Raw genomic sequence first — 20,208 nt, 5'->3', positions numbered from 1 at the left:
AGTTAAGTTTGTCATGTCAGTGAATGAGCAAGGCTGCTAACTTAGACCAAGAACCCACACTTACCTTTGTTCACAGTGAGTAAAGGTTAACACACTTAAATCTATTCCTTTATTTTGCCATCATCTCTTAAAGTTCAAGCTGCTATAGGTCTTGCAGGACAAACAAAATACCATATGCACTGGAGACCATTGTGTCAGTGAGCTACAAGTGTTACAGAGATGCATTTGGGATAAAATTTGATCTCCCCTATGAAATGGTAAGATGAATGAAACAGCAAAATGAAACCTGTCAAAAGTAATGTTCTCTTTTTTGCTGGTCTCCTTTAGGCCTTTAGTTGGTGATTCAACCTTTAACAGATGAGTTGCCCCAGTGAAGTCAGTGAAATGTCCTACTCAAAGATGACTGAACAAAAACAATTAGGGAAAAGGTCCATTGGTTCAAAGGCACTACACAGACATGATATAACTGCTCTTTATTGGTAAAAGCCTCACAATGGGAGGTACGTTTGGTAAATTACTTGATAAACTTGAAAAATGTTTATTATCAGGTGAAAGTCCTTGAATTCAAGAGTAACTTTGGAATTGATGCAGGATTTGTCATCTAGATCAGTAGAGCATGAAGCAGGCTGTATAAACTTTCTTCTAATTTACTCAGCAGGGCTTTAGAGCATGTCCTAGAACATTAAAATCACCATTCTGTGCAACTGAATCCTAACGGGAAGTCTCCAGAACAGAAATACCAAACACTCTAATTGCATCAAATGAACTGCAAGACTTGCAGCATCCCAGCTCACTTTTAAACCTACCACTTCACAACATGCCAGCAATATGAACTGCTGGCAGGAAAAGCGTACTTCATACAGATGCTGAGTGAGCAAAGAATAACATACTCCACTTGATTCCTGTGTGAGAAACCCTTAACTACCTACTTCTTCCGTATGCAGGTAAATTTGTACTTGGAGAATTCATCTTGAGACACAATTTCCAAAGGCTTTACCTCACCCCCCATGACAATGGTTGCCCTCCCTAGTGCACTGTGAAAATGTATGCTCTGTTACCCTTTTTCTCTTTCTCAGTCTTTTAATTTCAATGAATGTCCCTTGTAAGCAGGCCGACAGATAAGGAGAACAGACGCTCTCTGTGAACAACAAATGTATCAAACAAAAATAAAACCCAACTACAAAACAGAGTTTGTTCCAAATGCTGATGATGGTCTTGCAATAAGCTGAAAAATTATTCTGTTGCCTAGTGACATGGCTTTCAAGCAGGAATTAGTATTTCTAATACTAATACATCAGCAACTTTGCATTTTGTGAATACACAAAGGTTATCGCAGGCCACTATCCCAAAATAATTTTCTGCATATGTGTGATTATTCCATATAATTAGGAAGTCATTCAAGGTACCGTATCACTCAACCTTAATCATAATAATCTCCAGGAATTTGTTTCTTCAGAATAACCTGTTCATGCATCCATACCCTATGCATTTAAAATCTTCTGAACATCCAAACTTAACCAACTACTCTACAAAAGCAATTGCACAGATTTTCACAGATTTGTTCCTTTCTCATATTCAGCCCAACCTGGCACTTCTCCATCTTAAATAAAAAAATAAAAGCAAAAGGAGTTATACTAGAGCAGCTCCCGCACATCTTTTGGAGGATAAAATACAAAGAGGATTGTTTGGGGTTTTTTTTAGTGTGCCATGGCAGCAGCAAGACTCCACATTTCAATGCAGTGGTTCTGATGAACTGGATCTGAACAAGTCCCAGCACACCCCCTTGATTACCTGTGGAGAGCTGGGTGGGAAAAGGGTTCATTTCTTTGTCCACCATTTTCTGGTATAAAGCTCTCAAGCTGAAGGGCTCCACGGTAAAAGGTAATGTTCCTGTCAGCATCGCGTACATGTTCACCCCACTAAAAGAAATCAGAGAAAAAAGAACGCAAAATGATCAGGAACAAGGAAAAACTCAATCTTAGGTTTTAATGACTGTACTTCATATTTAATGTCTGACTGCTATTAGAAAATATGGAAAAAAAAAATCTCTTTCTTCTGCTGCACACAACAATTTGGGCAAGAATTCCCGAACGTTTGCTCATGGAAGGTCACACAATATGTAGGACATAAGCTTGGAGCTAGAGAACTCAGCCCAGCTCTTAGGCAGCTCCTGAGCTAAATGCCACACCACAGTCAGGCTGCGGTCTCTCCTCAGGCTGCAGAAACATGCTGCTTTTGGAGACCATGTCCCAGACCTGCCCTGGGTGTGGAAAGACTGTCTGCAGCAGTGGGGACATCACAGGTCCTGGTTCAGTGCCCAAAGGTGACCTCCACAGCCCCTGCTGCAGCCCAAAGATCAGGTGTAAACAACTACATTTTTTAGAGCAGAAAAATTACTGCTAGTTTACACCCAGAGAAGTCAGTGATGAGAAGTAGGTTGGTCACTCTTGTTCTTTTTCTTCTTAAAAGGGCTTTAAGTTCAATTTGAGTGGAATTACTCCCATTTGGGAATTTGTTTCCCCAGGGTGCTGAATATACATATATGAACTGAAAGAAACTAAACCAGTGTGCTGTCACAAACTGCAATCAAAGACACCAATTGTTCAGCTATGAGGAAGAGTAGGAGTTAACCATATTTTCTTTTTTTATTATTATTATAAAAGGAAGTGGGACATTATTTCTGGAGAAATTTAAATGGTTTACAAGAATGACTGTGCTCTGTTTGCCTGCAGTGCTCAGGGTTGGTACTTTCAACCTTGATGCTGGCGGATGTCCCACTGCTGAGGTAAGAAATTCAGTAGCCATACAGATTTAGCCATGGGTCTCCTTGGAGAACAGACTGCAAAACAGGCTTCAGCAGGGGAGTTTCTAAAGAGCCTTGAGGTGCAACAGGGGACCTACCAGAATTTGACCCACGTCCTAGTCTAATATATAAACTCGGACCAATTTTTCTTAGCAGTGTCGTGCTTATACAGTACTTCAGACCTTCCAAATGCGCTAAATACTTCAACTTGGGAATTACTGTAATTCCATTATTTCACTGAAATTTATACTGATGTTATTACCTCCACTTGGTGAGTGAAAATCTATTAATACTAAAGTAAAAGCTGAAATTTAACTGATTTCAACTAATTCCTCTCCAGGACTTACCAGGATAACTGATGCCATTTCCATGGCCAACTGGAAGGTAGTGGGATTTGCACAGTCTACAGCCGTACTGCAGACAAATTCGTTGACCCCAAAACATCTTTGTAGCTTCTTCTACCCCTGGTATTGGGGACTTCTGTCTGATCTTTTGCCTGAACACTAGTAAACTCAAAAAATCTCATGAGTTTTCTGGCTGTTTTGATTTCCCCTTTAATAACCACGCTTGACTCAGTGTTACATTTCCTGTCATACTTGACAGTGGATAGTGCATGGAGCTGAGAATTCTTGAGTATCCTTTGTGGAAAACAAAAAAGTTTTTGGTCTTCTTCTGCCAGAGCCCTGTCTTCTACTCTGTCTGAACAATTGATCGGCAGCTGTTCTTTATTTCAATTTCTCTATGCTACATGTTCTAGCAATCTACTTACAGTTATGTAAAAGATCTATATCAGAACCAAAGAGCTGTGCAATTTAGTTCAGAGTCACCTTAATCAAACAGATTTTCTTGCTCAGACTAGACAAATGCACAAATAAGGTTTTGAATTGAGCAGTGGGTAAAGATGACAGTAATAACGATTATAAACTAGAGAAGAAGTAACTCACATGGACCAAACATCTATTTTGGGCCCGTATTTTTTCCTTGCCAGAAGTTCAGGGGCTGCATATGCTGGGCTCCCACACTGGGTGCTGAACGGATCAGAATAACCCAAGATGCCTGCACAGTTGCTCAATCCAAAGTCTGTGAAAGGCAGAGAGATACGGTTATGAAAGAGACAGATACAGTAAAACTGCACCAGAATACGGGGAAAAAAACCCACTTTTTTTCCAAAAGCTAAGCAATGAACTGCCTAAGAGACAAACCATCCACATGCAAAAGTTTTATAGAATTTGTTTCTCTGAGGTGATAAATAACCACAGATATACACAACAATAAAAAAAAAATCCTAGAACAGACACGATCATCTATTTCATACAAAAAGAAACTACATTTCACTGGGAACTGGTTGGAAGCACCCAGAACTGAGCTTATCCCAGGCACTACGTGATGTGTACGGGGCAGAAAGTTGCATCAGGATGTCTCATGGATTCCATACTGCTGCAGTATGCCACACAGAAGCCAAGTTTAAGTAGGACTTCTTCAACATTTTCCTCTAAATCGTGTAAATGAGGCACCAATTGTAAGGCAGGGTGGGGGGTGGGCTGCTTCTGGTAATGCTGTGGTGATGCACAAAGGCACAGGGCTGCAGACTCAGCATTTCAGCTCTGAAATAACACGGGGAGATCTCAGAGCAAGAGGAGGAATGTGCTGATTTGGCTCTCCCCCTCCCCAACTTCTGCCTTGAATTATTGTCTTTCTGGCCCCTGGGTGTATCTGACACTCTTTTGCTGGCAATAACAGCACGGGACTGGCAAAGGCTGGCACCATGAGCTGAGGGGAGACAAGAGGCAGGCTCCCTGCACCGAAGGAGGCTGAAGTTTCCCAAGTGCTCTCAGCCAACCCAAGGCCAGACTGGCGCCAAGCAGGGTGTTTCCAAAATCTCCCGTCTGCCTCAGTGCTGGTATGGCTGCAGGCTGAGCTGGGTTTAGGGAAGGATCTTAAAAAGTAAACCACAGAGCAAGGGAAGAAAGGCAGACAGAGTTGCACCAGTGGCAGAAGCAGCTGGGGGCAATGTGCAGCCAGGGGAGTGCAAGCCCACCCTGTTGAGTGGTAGCCCATGCTGGGCCTGGGAGAAAGCAATTATGGAACCACAGCTGACACAGAAGGAGGAGAGAGGTTTCAAAGGATCTTGAAAGTAAAGTCAAAAAACTTGACGGGATCAGAGGAAGAAGCAAAACAAGCTTGCAAGGAAGAGGATGACATGGGCAAAGCTGACAGGCTGGGAGCACAGCCTTTGCTTTTGGGCAATATATCCAGGAGTAGAGGATCTAGGGAAGTCACAACCAAAGATACTCACATTATTAATAATTGTAATTGATGACAGCAGCAACAATAAAAATACTGCTATTATGTACACCGATGTCTCTTTTGTTCCTTTCTTTTTTTCTTTCTTTTTATTTGATCTAATCTGCTTAAAAATTCCCAGAATGCATGGTTGCTTAAAATGCAAACTATCTTATACATAAACAGGGCAGTCAGGAGATGGAGAACACTGAATCTTCGTCCTCCAGACTCGCATCTGGCATCCATGTGTCTCATAAACCAGGATATTTCTGTGTGTGCTACCCACCTGCTTGGATAGGCTAAAAGCATCACATCTTGCAGTCCAAATATAGCAGGCAACTGTTGAGCTCATGCAGTACTCTCTCTACAGTCATTAATTTGGGTCTCTCTCCCTTATCTGCTGAAGACTTGAAGTAACCACCTGTCCTGGAGATTTTACTCCAGATTTGGCTGAAATCAGGCAGGAGATCCTCAAGGTATTCAAAGCACCCTGACAGGGGGGTCACATAACCCTTGTTCCCTTACAAAACCAGGTGAAAAAATAATAATGTTTTTTAAAAAGTGCAATTATAAAGATGACTATGTGAGCTGGAGTTCCTGAGTGACTGCACAGGACTTGCCACTCAACTGGCTGCACCTCTGAGAGTGAGAAAAGCACAAGTGAGAAAGAATCACCATGCCTAAAGGTCCAAAGAGGCTCAAAGATGTTTGCTGGGAGAACTCTGTCAAAATGGAAGGAAAGATCAAGACAATATCCTTCCCTCTGATGCAAAACAATTTGTCTCTGGATACTGCTTAATCATGTCTGCTAGATGTGTATTATCCCTGGGGCTTATATGCATATTTCTGAGGATCTATTTATTTAAGTAATGTTTTTATTAGCTATGGCCTGAGATGAGTTATTTCAACTGTAAAATGCCTTTTAAAACTCCTAGAAATAATATCCCCACACACTATTATTCATGGTCTTTTCTGTGTCATACCACCTCAAAATTATTTGACTGTAATATGCTTTACAATCAACACAGAAAAGGGCTATATTCTGAGACCCTTTTGTCATTAACAATGGAGGTACACTCTAGTGGAGGTTTTCATTATCTTACTCGCTTAAACTATAAATAACTAATTCACTTTTTTCAGTTCATGCATTTATTCTAGGCTGGTATGCTTTTTTCTTTTTTTCTTTTTTTGTAGCCCATGTTGAAATACAGAATGCTTGTGAATACATGCATATTGGGGACAGGGATTTTATCACAAAAGAAATAGGAATATTGTTATTAACACTGTGGCAGCACATCATAATAGCAGTGTGATTTTATTAAGGATGCACTGCTGATCTTGGTAAGAACGGTATTACCACCAGCACTGATAATTGCACTGCCATTCCTGCCTCTGTCTTCCTTTCAATAAGCTGAACTAATTACAGAATTCAGATCAAAGGCCACACTTGGTTTTCCAAAGTAAATATTATGACATGGGAACTCCACCACCCCCACTGTTTGTACTATCGAAGTATTGCATTACACTACAACTCTTTTAACGCCTCCAAGAAATCACCCTCAAGCTATGGATCTATGGCTACCTCTGAAGTTCTGACAGTGGGAATAGGGGAAGAGTTTTTCAATTAACAGAAGCCTTAGCACCAAGCTCATGGACAAGTGTGACCACAGAGCTATGTATGAGCAGGGTCTTTTCGGTGCCACAGGTCTCTGAGCAGGATGCCAAGGACTCCACATGGCCTCTGAGTGGCTTTCAAAGCAACTTTTTCAGACAGCAAACACCATGGGCTGCTACATATAAAGAAGCAAATTATTTCCAGTGACTCCAATCCTTCTGTTCTTAGATTTGAGACAGAGGGCTAAGAATAAGTCCACTTAACAAAGCAAAGGGATTTTTTTCTAATAATACTGTCTAAGAACATATTATAAATCACCTTGTCACATAGCTAAAAAGAGTAACAAAAGCAAGGTGCCATTAAGCAGCTGGGTGAAGAAATGGACTCAAGGGATTCAGGTCTCATTGAAATGCATGAATGAGCAGGTACTTTCAATGTCCTGGTACATTTTTTTAATCTTCGTTTCACCTTTTTTTTTCCCTTTATGGTGTTTTGGGTTTGTTTTTTTTTTTTCATTTCACAGTTATTACAAGAGCAACATTTTTATTAGGCAGCTGCTCCATAAGACACAGACACCAAGCTCCTATCCTAAAACAACAAGTGTGAGATGGTTTGTAGCTTAAAGTCTCTTCTTCCAAGCACGAAAAGCAGCACATCATTCCTCAGAACATGTACTTGACTCCTGAAGAAGGACTATGCAATGACACAACTGATCCATCATATTTCTAGAAAGACGGGCTACATAAAATGCTTACTAAATGCTGAATGGCCTGATTGAGAGAACAGGCAGGAAAGAGGAGTAAATTAGTTGGTCTATAAATTAATTCTACCAGCCACAGACATGTGCTGGAAAATTTTCCTCATCCTGGGAAAATTTGGTGGCAATGGAAAGATGTGCACTGCTTTTGCTACCAGGTGGAAAAGAGGTGTTGGTGAGGAGAGATTGCCCAGGGACCTGAGGCCAGTTCTGGAAGTTCCCAGCCCCAGCTTTCCACACAAGCACAGCAGACAGAGCATGAAGATTGGAGGCACTGTTTCTTCAGAGTGAACAGCCATAGATCGCCAGCATCACTAATGTAATACAGCATAAGCTGACTGTGATACTAAAGCTGGTTTTACTTACAGCAAAATTATTACTAATAAAGCAACCTTTCTTTTTCTATACCATATCCAGTTGGACAGTGGGATTTAATTGCTTTGTTTTAAAATGCACACTATGTACAATCTGCTTTGCTTAAAACATCAGGCTGCAGACCTGAGGACAATTTATTTCAACACTAGGGAGGCTATGGGAGATCAAACTGTCTATTTTTCCTATTCTTCCCACACCACCCACTGAGAGGAGACCTTTCTATGCAACCAAAGCAAATGAAACGGCAGGAACAGTTCTGAAATAATTTTTTGGCATGTGAGTTTTAGCTATACATGTATCATCTGATTAGGCCTGGGTTTGGATGTCAAGTTCACACACTGTTGTGTAACCAAACACCCAATAACAGGGAAGTTATAGAAATTCTTTAAATCTATCAGATGTTCATCTAGTGCTGTTGCAAACCATCTGGTCTCACTTATCTACTAAACCAAGATAACGGGTGGTAACCATCATTACTGATGAATGATTCATGGTAACATATCAGTATCCTCTTGACCTGTAGCTGAGGTAATGCAGAGTTCTCTTTTGCTATTATTTTTCCAGAGCCAGTTGATTTGCTACAGAGTAATGACTAAATGTCACGGTATTATTTCCAAAGACTGAATTCTCTAAGTAAATTTTTAGTATTTCAGATTTCATTAACCATTCTCCTCTTGTTTGTTTGGAGATGCATGTGCTTTGGATGTTACAATGAGTGCCTATTTCACCCGAATGCTGTGGTTTTCATCACTTTTTTTGATGATTAAACCTTTTGAAGAAAGAAAGTCAGTTGAGTTTTTAAGTCTGCATTCAGAGACACTGATGTTGGCAACAGTATAGGCATGGAGATAAATAGAAACAGAAATCTGAGGGTTTTTTTAATGAAGAGCATGTTTTCTTATCAATGCCCATATTAACATTAATGGGAGTTATGCAAAGGCAGTGAAAGACTATACCCACCAATTATTATAAAGTGTCTGCACAACTTGAATGAATTTAGTGCTGTGTACAACAGACACCTGAATAAAATCAAGACGCTGTTGCTGATCTTTTTTTATTTTTTAACAGTGCTCTAAACCAATTTTATATTGGGTGCTGGAAGCAAATATAACAAATATAAATATAGGTCAAAATTTTGCCAGCTGCTAAAAATATCTTTAACTCCCACTGACTTCAGCAGAAGCATATGTATATGGGGGCAGAATCTAACCCTTAGTAGATATGAAAATATCAAGATGATAAAGTACATTACTTCTGCGTTGTCAATTCTTTAATCCCCTAAAAAGTTTCCCATTTCAATATGAAAACTGTTGGTTAAAAAATGAAGGATAATGCTCATACCCGGTTTAAGCTGAATTATTTGGAACATTTTTTTCACAAGATGCTTTCAGGAACAGCTTGATTGCTATCTATACTCAGCTCCTCTCTGCAGCAACATTAGCAGTTGTCACATGGAGGATTATGAAGTCTCAAAAACTCTCTGTATAAAACTACCAATTTTAATTACTGGAATTGCCAAACTGGTTTCATACCAATAAGCTTGATATTGTTGTCTTCATCTAGCAACAGATTTTCTATCTTCAAGTCTCTGAAAGAAATAAAATATTTTGAGTGAGCCTCCAAAATACTGAAGCAGCTTCCCATCATGCTCATCAGTGTATTTACAAGATTCCTATTTCATATATAATAACACATATAATGGAAACTTTCTTTTGCAGAGATAAACCTTCTTTTGTAGAGATCTGAGGAACCAAATGTCTGTCTTTTGCTATTGTCTGCTTGAGGAGGCCAGAATCACCTTTCCCTGGGGATGAGACATCCAAACTTCAGAGGTGGTCAGCAGTGGTACTCATGCTCTCAGAGAAAACCAAAGCTCAGGGATTGAAATGACTTGCCCAATGCCACCCAGAAGGCCAGTAATAAAAATAAGAGAAGAAGCCACACAGGTTTTCTGAGTGCCACATAAGTACTTTTCCTACCGTGGCTCCCTGTCCCCACCCCACAGAGGCACTGCACAGATAAGGGGCTGAACCAGTGTTGGGAAGAGAGGATAAAATGAAAGTTGTCTCCTTCTACAGGACAACTGAACTTTCTTCTGATATCTATGTCAGCACACAGTTCACTTCACATGTACCCTTCAATCATTTAAGAATGCAGTTGTGCTTTCCCAAAACATGTCCTTCCTAAGAAAAATATCCCAGAACTTACCACTTCCACACTCACAAAACACTCCATAACCCCAAACTGTACAGACTAAGCATTAAGTATAACATAAAACCCATCATTTAGGTTGCCACATATTTTATCCATGACTTCTAGCAGTTGGCTGTGTCTTTATCACAAGAATTTTCTCCCCATACAGACATAAAGTATTTCTAACAATTAGCATGCTGGGATATCAGTAGCTCAGGCAGGCAATGATGCTTCTCCCAATGTGCTCCAGACAAATCTGGAAAATAAAGCCATCAGCTATAATTATGGGAATTCAGTGATATCCATGGTTATTTTGCCTTTGTAAGGCAAGATGGAAGGAAGGAAGGAAGGAAGGAAGGAAGGAAGGAAGGAAGGAAGGAAGGAAGGAAGGAAGGAAGGAAGGAAGGAAGGAAGGAAGGAAGGAAGGAAGAAGGAAGGAAGGAAGGAAGGAAGGAAGGAAGGAAGGAAGGAAGGAAGGAAGGAAGGAAGGAAGGAAGGAAGGAAGGAAGGAAGGAAGGAAGGGAAGGAAGGAAGGAAGGAAGGAAGGAAGGAAGGAAGGAAGGAAGGAAGGAAGGAAGGAAGGAAGGAAGGAAGGAAGGAAGGAAGGAAGGGACTATAGCAGCTGCAACCAACTCTAAGCCTTTCTTAAACATTTCCCTCCATTTCATTTTATGCTTATGCTCAAATCAACCTGAGGCAGAAGACTACTTGCAGGTAGGATACCATTCCATTAATACACCCACAAGGACTTCTGAATTGAACAGGTGTTTCTACACATCAGTGAGCATTTCTTGCAGATTTTCTTTCCTTCACATGTAAAAAAAAAAACAAATAGGGGAAACACATTATAAATCTACCAAAGGAGAGCATTATGCAAATTTGAAGTATTCAGGAGTGATATTCAGGCTCTTCTAGAGTGTTCAGCCAAACACCAGGCTTCCTGAACAGAAGACTGCATTTTTGTGCTTTGTAGCCAAAACACATCAGCACAAGTTCTCTTTGCAGAGAAGCAAGGTAACTCAGTCAATAAAGTGGGAGATTGAGAGGAGAGGGGGTTTATATTCCCTTTTCTGGCAATAACCCAGTGTGCTGACTTTACCAGCCACATTAAAAGTGACAATTAATTGCAAATGTCATGGCAGAGATGTAACCACACTTGGCCATGTTTTGACAAAGAGCCAAATTACAAAGAGCCCACTCTCCAGCCCTGCTCCTGCTCTGAGGGAAAGCTCTGGTTCCAGCTGGCATCCACATCATCCCTCTCCTCATCAATGAGAGACCCCAGACACATCATTATGCACCCTCCAAAAGGAGCTTCCCTTGCAGGGCAACCCCTGCTGACAAAAAATGGTTTGATACAAAGGGAACCTGCCCTGCCAGATGAGTCTGAATCAACCCACTTCTGCTTTCCCCTGCTGCCAAAAAAGGGCTTATTTCTTCACATCTCATGTTTTTATTGCTTGCAGGTGGACATTTTCAAGACAGTGTGATTAGCCTCTAGAAAGATATTGGGGCCAGGAATTTAACAAGAGAGACTGCCAAAAAAAAAAAAAAAAGGTATTAGAAAAAAACCCAAACAAAACTCAAAAAACCTAAACTGAAATCAAAAGAAAAGGAGCACATGGAGCTTTGGGTCATATACTGCAATGCTTGATACAATGTCTCAAAGCAAGGAGAATGACCATTTGGAAGCTCTCAGTATATTAAACACTAGCAAAGAAGTGCTAAGACTTTAAAAATAAAGGCAAGAGAACGGAAAGATGAAAGATGTGAGCTGAGAAGAAAGGACATGCAGGCAATTAGAATAAAAAACGAGCCACAGGACAGCTAAAAATAAACACAAGAAAAGATATTTTAAAAGATCCAAGGCTAAAAAATAAAACTAAAGGTAAATATTACAGGACACTTTAAAGCTATCAGAGGAAAAAAAATTAAATATAGCCTCAGTGTAGAGTTCAATTAAACCTGGTTAATTAAAATGTTTACCCCCGTGTCTATTCTCAGCAGATTTGCTGGTAAGTTGGTAACTGATCTAATACTCCATATGCACCACATTTTTGTCAACACATGTCAACATGAAAGCACTTTTTTCAGTGTGACACTTGGAACAAAGACAACAGTTTTTTTCTCCTTGATATAACCTAATGGAATTATTTAATGTGAACCAGTCTTAGAAATGCAAAGCAAAAGCTGTAAGTTATCAAACCAAAAATTCCCAGAGTAAGCCATAGCTGGAGCACTGCTGCTACATAGACGTGCACCCTTGGGCAGGCTCTGGGCAGGACCCCCAGGCTGACCAATATCCAGCAGCAGGTTGGCAGCGAGGCTTAGAGATGGCGGGGACCATCAGACAGGACAGCAACTGGAGTCTGTGTGTCTGGACAAGATCCACATCCATCAGGACAAAAGGGTTATTTATTCAGTGCATACTTCAAGAGACTTTCACAATATCCCAATTACCCTCCTTTTAGCAAAAAGTGCAGTGCTACAACCCAATTATGTATCTGCTCACCCGACCAGAGAGAGGACTGATTTCCCTAGAGTTCCTAAATGCTTTATTATGTCAGTTCTGTCCCATTCAAACTGAAATTACTTTTTACAAAGAGAGGCTCATATGAGTTGATGCTTTGTTTGCAGGTTTAAATTAATTAATTATAATGAAAAAAAGTAGCACCATTGTGCCCAAAAGTGTTAGGGAACCCCGAATTTCATGCACTATATTCTAAATATTTTAACAAACAAAAGTAAATATACCAGCTTATTATTGATTCTAGCCAGTGGAGGGTTTTGCATGTTTTTAATAGCTGCAAACTGCAAGAGAGAATGGGAGTTACCAGCTATGACACATACAGCACCCAAACCCCTTGTTGGAAGTCAATGTGAAAACCCAAAGCATTGAACATCTGGTACACATGATGGTTCCTGGAGGCTCAAGGGTTCTCATAATTATGCCTGTGACTTGCACTTCTTGACAGGTTGCTGGACCTGGACAAAGTTGCTTTGCAACTGGAAAGGATGGGCAATCACCCCTGATGGCACCCCAGCAGCATGTGCCATGCTGCATGGGGTGGAGGTGGGAAGAAGAAAGTAGCTTTAGCTTCTCTCCTTGAGGTAATCTGATCTTGTTCTTTACTGTCTTGGCGCCCTCAAAAAATGGGACTAAAGAACTATTTATTTTTCCCCCCTTAAGCAGATTTTTGCATTTATCTCTGAAAAACTTCAAAATAGAAGAATGCACTCTCAGTATTAAAAAACAGAGGTACAAAACCTTTTACCTTTTTATGAGGGCCTAGTTCCACGATGTATCTATGGTACCCGTTAGTCAAATCTATGAATAATGAAGACACTCAAGGAAGATCAAACTGCATTACTACGACGTGAAGAATCACCATATATTTATGCCTTGTCAGCATGTGAAGCTAGTAGCATCGGGCCATCACTCCTCAGCTTTGAAAATAAACCTCATTCATGGGAATGGTTTGTTTTGGAAGTTGTTCCTCTTCTGATGATGGGGCCAATTTTCCTCTGGCATTGCTCAGAACTTCACAGTCCACTTCGGAAACCCAAACTCCAGCCAGTGACCCCACCAAGCAACATGATCCCGCTTCAACTGAGCGAGCTACCCCAGGCTTCAGCTGTCAGCTCAGTGTGCTTCTGAAAAAGCAGCTTTCTCAGTGCCATTGTAGACATCAGACAGTTAAACTGAAGTTTTTGCATTTCACACTTAATTTCTTGTCTGGGGGAGGAGTGATGAGAAGGAAGGTTTTACCAGCAAGCAGATGCAAAGCAGCAGTGTTTGGCTGCTGCCTCCTGTATCTTATTTTCAATGGGAACAGCACCATGAAAAATCACACCTTAACTACCAACCTGCAAGCCCACTTTCTAGCTCCATGCAAGAGCTGGAGGTGAGTTGGAGAGGTTGCAGAGATTTGGTTTCATCAGCACACCAATACACATTTCAAAGCCTTTGATATCAAAATATTATCGAGCATTATTCTTCCATCAGTCACAGTGTCACTTAATTTGATGTGCCTGTTTCTGTAGAAGAGGAATTGAGTCTATTGTCTTCACTAAAACAATGTTTAGTTTGTTTACAGCAGTAATCCAGGAGATAATGCCCAAAGGTAATTTTGAAATCTGACACAAAATAGGAAGACAAACCAACTTTGCACTTCAAAAGGAGGCTTCGTTCTGTAGTGCAAGATCTGTCATAAATATTGCATCAGCAGCCAGACTACTGGCACTTAAAATTAATAGGATGGAAGTTATCAAAGCCAACATGTCAAAGTAGCAGGTACCAAGGCAGGAATCCCGTACCACCTTGAGCAACTGGATCATACGGCACCACCTTACTCTTCTAGGGATAGACATGGAAAAATATATAAACTCCACTCAAAACCTCAAGGCTTTCTCGTGTCTTTCAAATTCCTGATCTGCTTTTGATTATGAAATGGAAGGTATGAATGTGCTGCCACAAAGAGAGAAAAAGGGGGAATACAGAAAGCTATCTTTGCTACCAATACATTATTAAATTCTTTTCTTTGACATCGTGACAGTAATTGCACTAAATGGGATTGAATTTTCTTAAAATTACTTTAAAAGGCTTGTTGAGAATTTCCTGTGGGATGTAGTGGCAAGCACCAAGGCTTTCACTGCATTTTCTCTGTTGTCCTTAAACTCCCAAGGGGCTTATTGTTCATCCAGCTTTTTGACAGCATGAAGGCCTATGTAAACACCCTCTAAAAAGAGAAAGCTTCACGAGATACTGCCATTTGGCTTTGTTTTCCTCTGTCAGAAGGAAAGATAAATATTCCTACCTGATTCACAGCTGAGCTTGTTGCAAGCGTATTTTTAGTAACCAACCAGCTCTTCTGATAGAACAAATGAAACACAGATGATGACATTAAATTGTATATATAATAGTGGGCTTTTTTTCAGTGAGCTGCCATGAGTTCTAAACTCTGAACACTCCACACGATAGGTATAGGTCCTGCACTCAATAACTTGCAGTCTTCATACATCATAGCAGACAAAATATTTATAATTTAAAATGCACCTATACAGACAAACAGGAGTTTCGGGGTTTTTTAACTCTCTAAATAAAATTAGGTTTGATTAAGTTTTTTTAATTTTAGGCTGTTCACACATCAGTGCCTCTCAACAGAAGCATTTCCATTGAATTCTGGGTCTCAGCTCTTGTCCAAAGATCAGGGTGCTTTTCTGCCATGCCAAGTCTTGTTTGCAAGTCATGAAGCTTACTGAGTAATATTAATCAAATAATGTAAGCCAATTTCACACAACTTACTTCATCTGGCTTCTTTTCATCCTGAGTTATAGAACAGGGTTAAGTCATCTGTATTATTTCCTGAATAATGCAGACAAAACCAAAGATTTTTTTGCAATAAAATACTTTTCAACATCCTGCCTCGTTCAGTGTGAACAATGAAATCCTTTGGAGAGAGACAAACAGTAGACCACTTTCTGGCCTAGGATGTTGTGTTTTGTTTCACAAGCCATGAATGTGAACACCCACTGATCACCACACAGACCAAAGTGCTCTTATTTTTACCTGCTTTAAAAATAACAGCAATAACAACAACAGAACACTGCCATTTCATCCAGGGTGAGAATGAATCAGATTTCTGCACTATTTTTCCCCCTCTTCAGGTGCTGATTGAGTGGTCTGTTTTTAAGAGTTGCCAGAGTCAAAAACATGGGATGCTGAAGGACAACTCCTGGGATAACTATTATTCTTTCTCCCTCTCTTACTCACAGAGAGCCAAGAGAATAAATCTGGATCACTCCATCTGTGTTTTTCCTGCATCTCTCTACTGCTCTACATATTTTATCTGTAGAGAAAGTCAAGAGATGGAATGGTTAAGCTAGTGAAAACACCTGCAGATACACTGAATGTGATTCTGCCAAATTTTATCAGTTTAAGTGGAGTTGGACCTGCTTGCAAGAGAGACAGAAAACTCCCAAGAACAAGCTCTGTGCTGCACTGTGATTTGACAGATAGACAGGATGGAGCATGCTGCCTTTGGGGTAAGGATTAATCCAGTACCACAGGGCTGGATGGACAGAGCTCAGATGCCAGATGCAGCAGAGCATGTCAGTATTTCCAGGGCTGCTTCCTCCCCTGCTCAGGAAGGTCCCTGGTGCTTCAATCTTGTGAGCTGCACTTATGTTCACAGAGACAGTGGAGAGAAAGAAGGGCTGAAGGCCAAAACTGCTGCAAGAGTGCAGCATCCTTATGGAAACTCAGGCTCACGTTCTCTCTAGACCCCAAGCCTGTAGCTATTTTTGTATAAAATGTGGGTCTGAATCCTCTCTGAAAAGTAAGGCAAAGTCAAGCCCATCAACCCCCCATAAGCACTTCAGACACTATGCAGAGGGCAAGTTTTTCAGGGAGAGTGATTGCTGCTGCTGAACTCCATACTGCTGCTAAAAGCTAAACATGTTCATCTGTTCCTGCTGCATTTTCCTCTGTCAGTATCAGAAACTTTCTGTCTTATATACTGGTATCAATTGATCCTTTAAAGCAATATGTAGACTTCTTCCTTCTCCATGCCCCAAACTGTGAGGTTAATAATGCAAAGAGGTAAGCAGTCCAGCTGCTGATAGAAAGCCTGCTGAATAGAACTGGTGGCTGCTTGAATATTTAAATTACAGTGGCACCAAAAACTTAGCTCAAGATAAGACTTCAGTACACCTGAGGCTGCTGGATCACAAGGATTCACGACGAAAAAAAGCAATTTTCAGAGGGTATAGAGCTTCACCAAGCCAGATGCACCTACCAGCATTACACCAGTGTAGGCACCTCAGCACACAGCTGGGCACAGCTGGAGAAGCTGGCTGTGGGATGCCTTCAGGCAGTTTGCCAGCTGACTGCATAGCAGCCCTGTGGACAAGCATATAAACCAGCTCTCCATCTTCTACAGAGATGGTGCAGCCAATGAAATTAAGACCCAAATTCTCAAAAGTATTCAGGTGTGTAGCTCCTGTGATGTGCCTACATAAGGGGCCCACACAACTTGCTCAGTGTCATATGGGATGTGTGTGGGAGTCCAGACTTAACACCGGTTGGCCCAAATTTAGAAAGCAGAGCCTACTTCTTAGACAATGCCCCATAAACATACCTAAGAACAGAAGAGGTGACATACTGGGTCAGAGCAAAGGTCCACCCAGCCCACCATCCTCCTGTCTCCATAGCAGCCAAGAGCACATAAGAGGAGAAAGGTACAGGAACAGGGAATCACCTGTGATACCTCCACCTGCACTCTTCCAGCCTCTACCACTTGCTGCTCAGGGACTTCAGGAGGATGAAGCTACTCCTTATTCAGCAACCCTCTTGCAGACTTTTCTCTGATGAACTTAATCCTCTTTCCCCTGGAGCCCAGGTAAAATCTTAACACCACAGCATACTCCTGGAAGGAGATCCACCTTCTGCTAACACACCAATTGAACAAAGGTCCTAAAGAAAGAAAGCAATGTATTGCAACAGCTCTGCTTCTCTCCTGAGAAGATATTGTGAAATTAATTGAATGGCTCCACACTGTACTTCACAGTCTTCAGATCTGTGAGGTCCTGTCCAGGCAATATAACAAAAGGAAAGAGCAGAGAAGAAGCAAGGGATTTCTGCAGTCCCACTCAGGCTTCATCCCAGCTGTGTTATTGAGAGGCTTTGGGCAAATCAGTTCATCTCTCTATATCACTGTGTTTCCACCAATAAAACAACAGACACAACCACCTCCTCAAAGCAATAGTGAAATGATTCATTAGTTAATGTTGGTACAGAGATATCAAGAGGCAAAATTGTGCTACTTACAGGGAAAGAACCTTATTTTTGCAAAGCACAGGCTTATCTTTAGGCACGTGGAGTCAGCCTGGCTTCTGTGTGCTCTCTTGAAGGTATACACTTACTTAAATGCTTTCTGCAGACAATTGCTAATGTCTGAAATACGAGCATCTAAACAATATCACAAAGATTAGCCAAAAAAGCTGTCAGGAATATGTTTTCATAAGGAAGTCTCTTTAATATGTAAATGAATGCCAAAATACCACTTAGAGGCTCTGAGACAAATTTTAAAGAGAGCATTTTTAAGATTACCTGTGAACTACTCCTGCCCGGTGAAGGTGTTCAACTGCTAGGATAAGCTGCCGGATGTATTTGCGTGCTTCGTGCTCCTCAAGCCTTTTTTTCTCATAGATCTTGTGCATCAAGTTGCCACCAGGGCACAGCTCCATGACAAGGTAGTAGCTGTTCTCAGTTTCCAGTATATCCAGCAGCTGAGCAATATTTGGGTGGCGGATCATTTGCTGGATCTGCCCTTCACGTCGTAGATTCTTGGTGACATAGGTGTCCTTTTTGGCTCTTTTCTTGTCAATTACTTTTACTGCCACCTAAAGAAAAAACAGTTAGCAGTCATACCAATGGTTCATTGCTTTACCCTTATATGAACAACCTAAAAATAATGGAAAAAAAAAATAATTCAAAAGGATGTCAGTCTCAACTGATGAACCACGGTTCCAGGTGCAACTGCCCAGGCCAGAGAAATCTGTTTTTCCAACCCCACTGACAATGTCTTTCTGTTTTTTCCCTCATACAATGACAGACAGAAGTTATTGCAAGGAAATAAGTAACAAAGGAGAGGAGACAATCTCATTTATCATTCCCAAACATTTAGCACATTTAATGCTGAGCATTCATTTTATCTGTTTTCCCAGAAAGTCTTCAGGCTGGTGTCTACAAGATCTAAGTGACGTTTTTGGGTTTTTCTGGCTTTGGGTGTACCACTTGACATTATGTGCTTCCATGACAAGTTTCTTAAACTCTAGCCAAGTGTTAGTTTTGCGTGATTAAACAGAACAAAAGCACACTACAAAAAACAAAATAATTTTTGTACCATTCGCTTGGCACGTTTCTTTTTTCTCTTTTAAACTGTATATGAAAGATGAAGCCCTCATGACTTCTAGAACTGAGCAACTCTGCAAACTCCAAGAAGTCAAAGCTTTTTTTTTTTTTTAGTGTAAGTTTCAGCAGCATAGAGCTTTCCAAATCAACTAAAGACCATCATGAAAGTACATAATACTTGAAATACATGAAAGTACATAAGGAGACTCTACCACAACCTATGGACCAGCACCTGCCCATGCCTATCCAAGTGCTTTCCTTCTCATTGCTGATGCAGAATATCACATGAGAAGAAAAAGATGAAACTGGCTAGGATATCACCCTTTTCTACACCTAAACACTCTGGTCCCTTTTATTGTCTTAATATACTTACTACATAGCTGCAATAAAAGTATCTGCCTTTTTCTGCCTCAAGTTTATAGACACTTACTTATTTATTGAGATTCCTTATTAAGATTGGGTGCTGCAGACTTCCAGGTCATCTGCACAAGGCAAAGATTTAACAGCTTGTGCCAGGCTGAGCTACAGAGGACACCACAAAACTCTCCTCCCAGGCTCCTCCTTTCCTCAGAGCTCTAAAACAAAGGGAATCCTTCAGTATACCCACCCAGACCCCGCAGCTCACACATCATTACCCAAGTGACAGCCGCTTGTTTGTCAGGATGAGGCGGGGGGACACAGTTCTTGGTATTTCTGCATGATACTGAATTTTACATGATGAGAAAGGGTCTTGTTTGCAGGAGTACAGGTCCAACAAAACACACAGAAAATGCTACATCTGCCCCTCCAGATGCACCACAAAGATGCTGCGTCTGCATCTCTGCTCCCTGCTGTGCTTTGGCCTTGGAAGATCTCCTGCATTACCTTACTCTTATAATGAGAAGGAGTAAAAAATGTGGGGAAAACCTCAGAGTTTTACTTACCTTAGCCTTAATCTTAGACAAAAGCATAAGCCTAAGAAGCTTTTCTCCATGTCCAGCTCATAAAACATCCCTTTTCAACTATGGTCAACTACATTGTGACAATCCACAGCACTGCAGGCTGATGGGCTTCAGGAACAGGAAAACAAAACCTATTCCAAACATATCTGGCTGCCTTCCTAGCTTGAGAAAGTGCCAAGAACCCATCAAGCACAAGACAGCTCCCAGTCTGACTAGCCTTACCTTTATTTTCTCTGCAAGCAAAGGAAAGGTTAAATTAGTGAACATTTTTGGTTTTCCTTTAGAGAACAAAAGCCACAAAAAATATGCTCTGGAAATATGACAACA

At 40.9% G+C, this 20,208-nt stretch overlaps 1 protein-coding gene across 2 annotated transcripts in view; it reads right to left on the bottom strand.

Annotated features, from left to right (window-relative positions):
* Positions 1–20,208, bottom strand: part of HUNK (hormonally up-regulated Neu-associated kinase) — a 57,092-nt gene that overhangs the window by 18,665 nt on the left and 18,219 nt on the right. For both annotated transcript variants that reach the window (XM_030469353.1, XM_030469352.1), the window contains exons 2-5: positions 18,137–18,429; positions 9,366–9,421; positions 3,748–3,883; positions 1,792–1,919 (exon numbers count right to left, since the gene is read on the bottom strand). In XM_030469353.1, coding sequence (XP_030325213.1) covers positions 1,792–1,919; positions 3,748–3,883; positions 9,366–9,421; positions 18,137–18,429 — 613 coding nt within the window. The remainder of the gene's footprint in view (positions 1–1,791; positions 1,920–3,747; positions 3,884–9,365; positions 9,422–18,136; positions 18,430–20,208) is intronic.

Source organism: Calypte anna, chromosome 1 (genome assembly GCF_003957555.1).
Source record: "Calypte anna isolate BGI_N300 chromosome 1, bCalAnn1_v1.p, whole genome shotgun sequence".
In the NCBI taxonomy this organism is placed as follows: Eukaryota; Metazoa; Chordata; class Aves; order Apodiformes; family Trochilidae; genus Calypte; species Calypte anna.
This window is presented reverse-complemented; position numbering and strand designations above follow the sequence as displayed.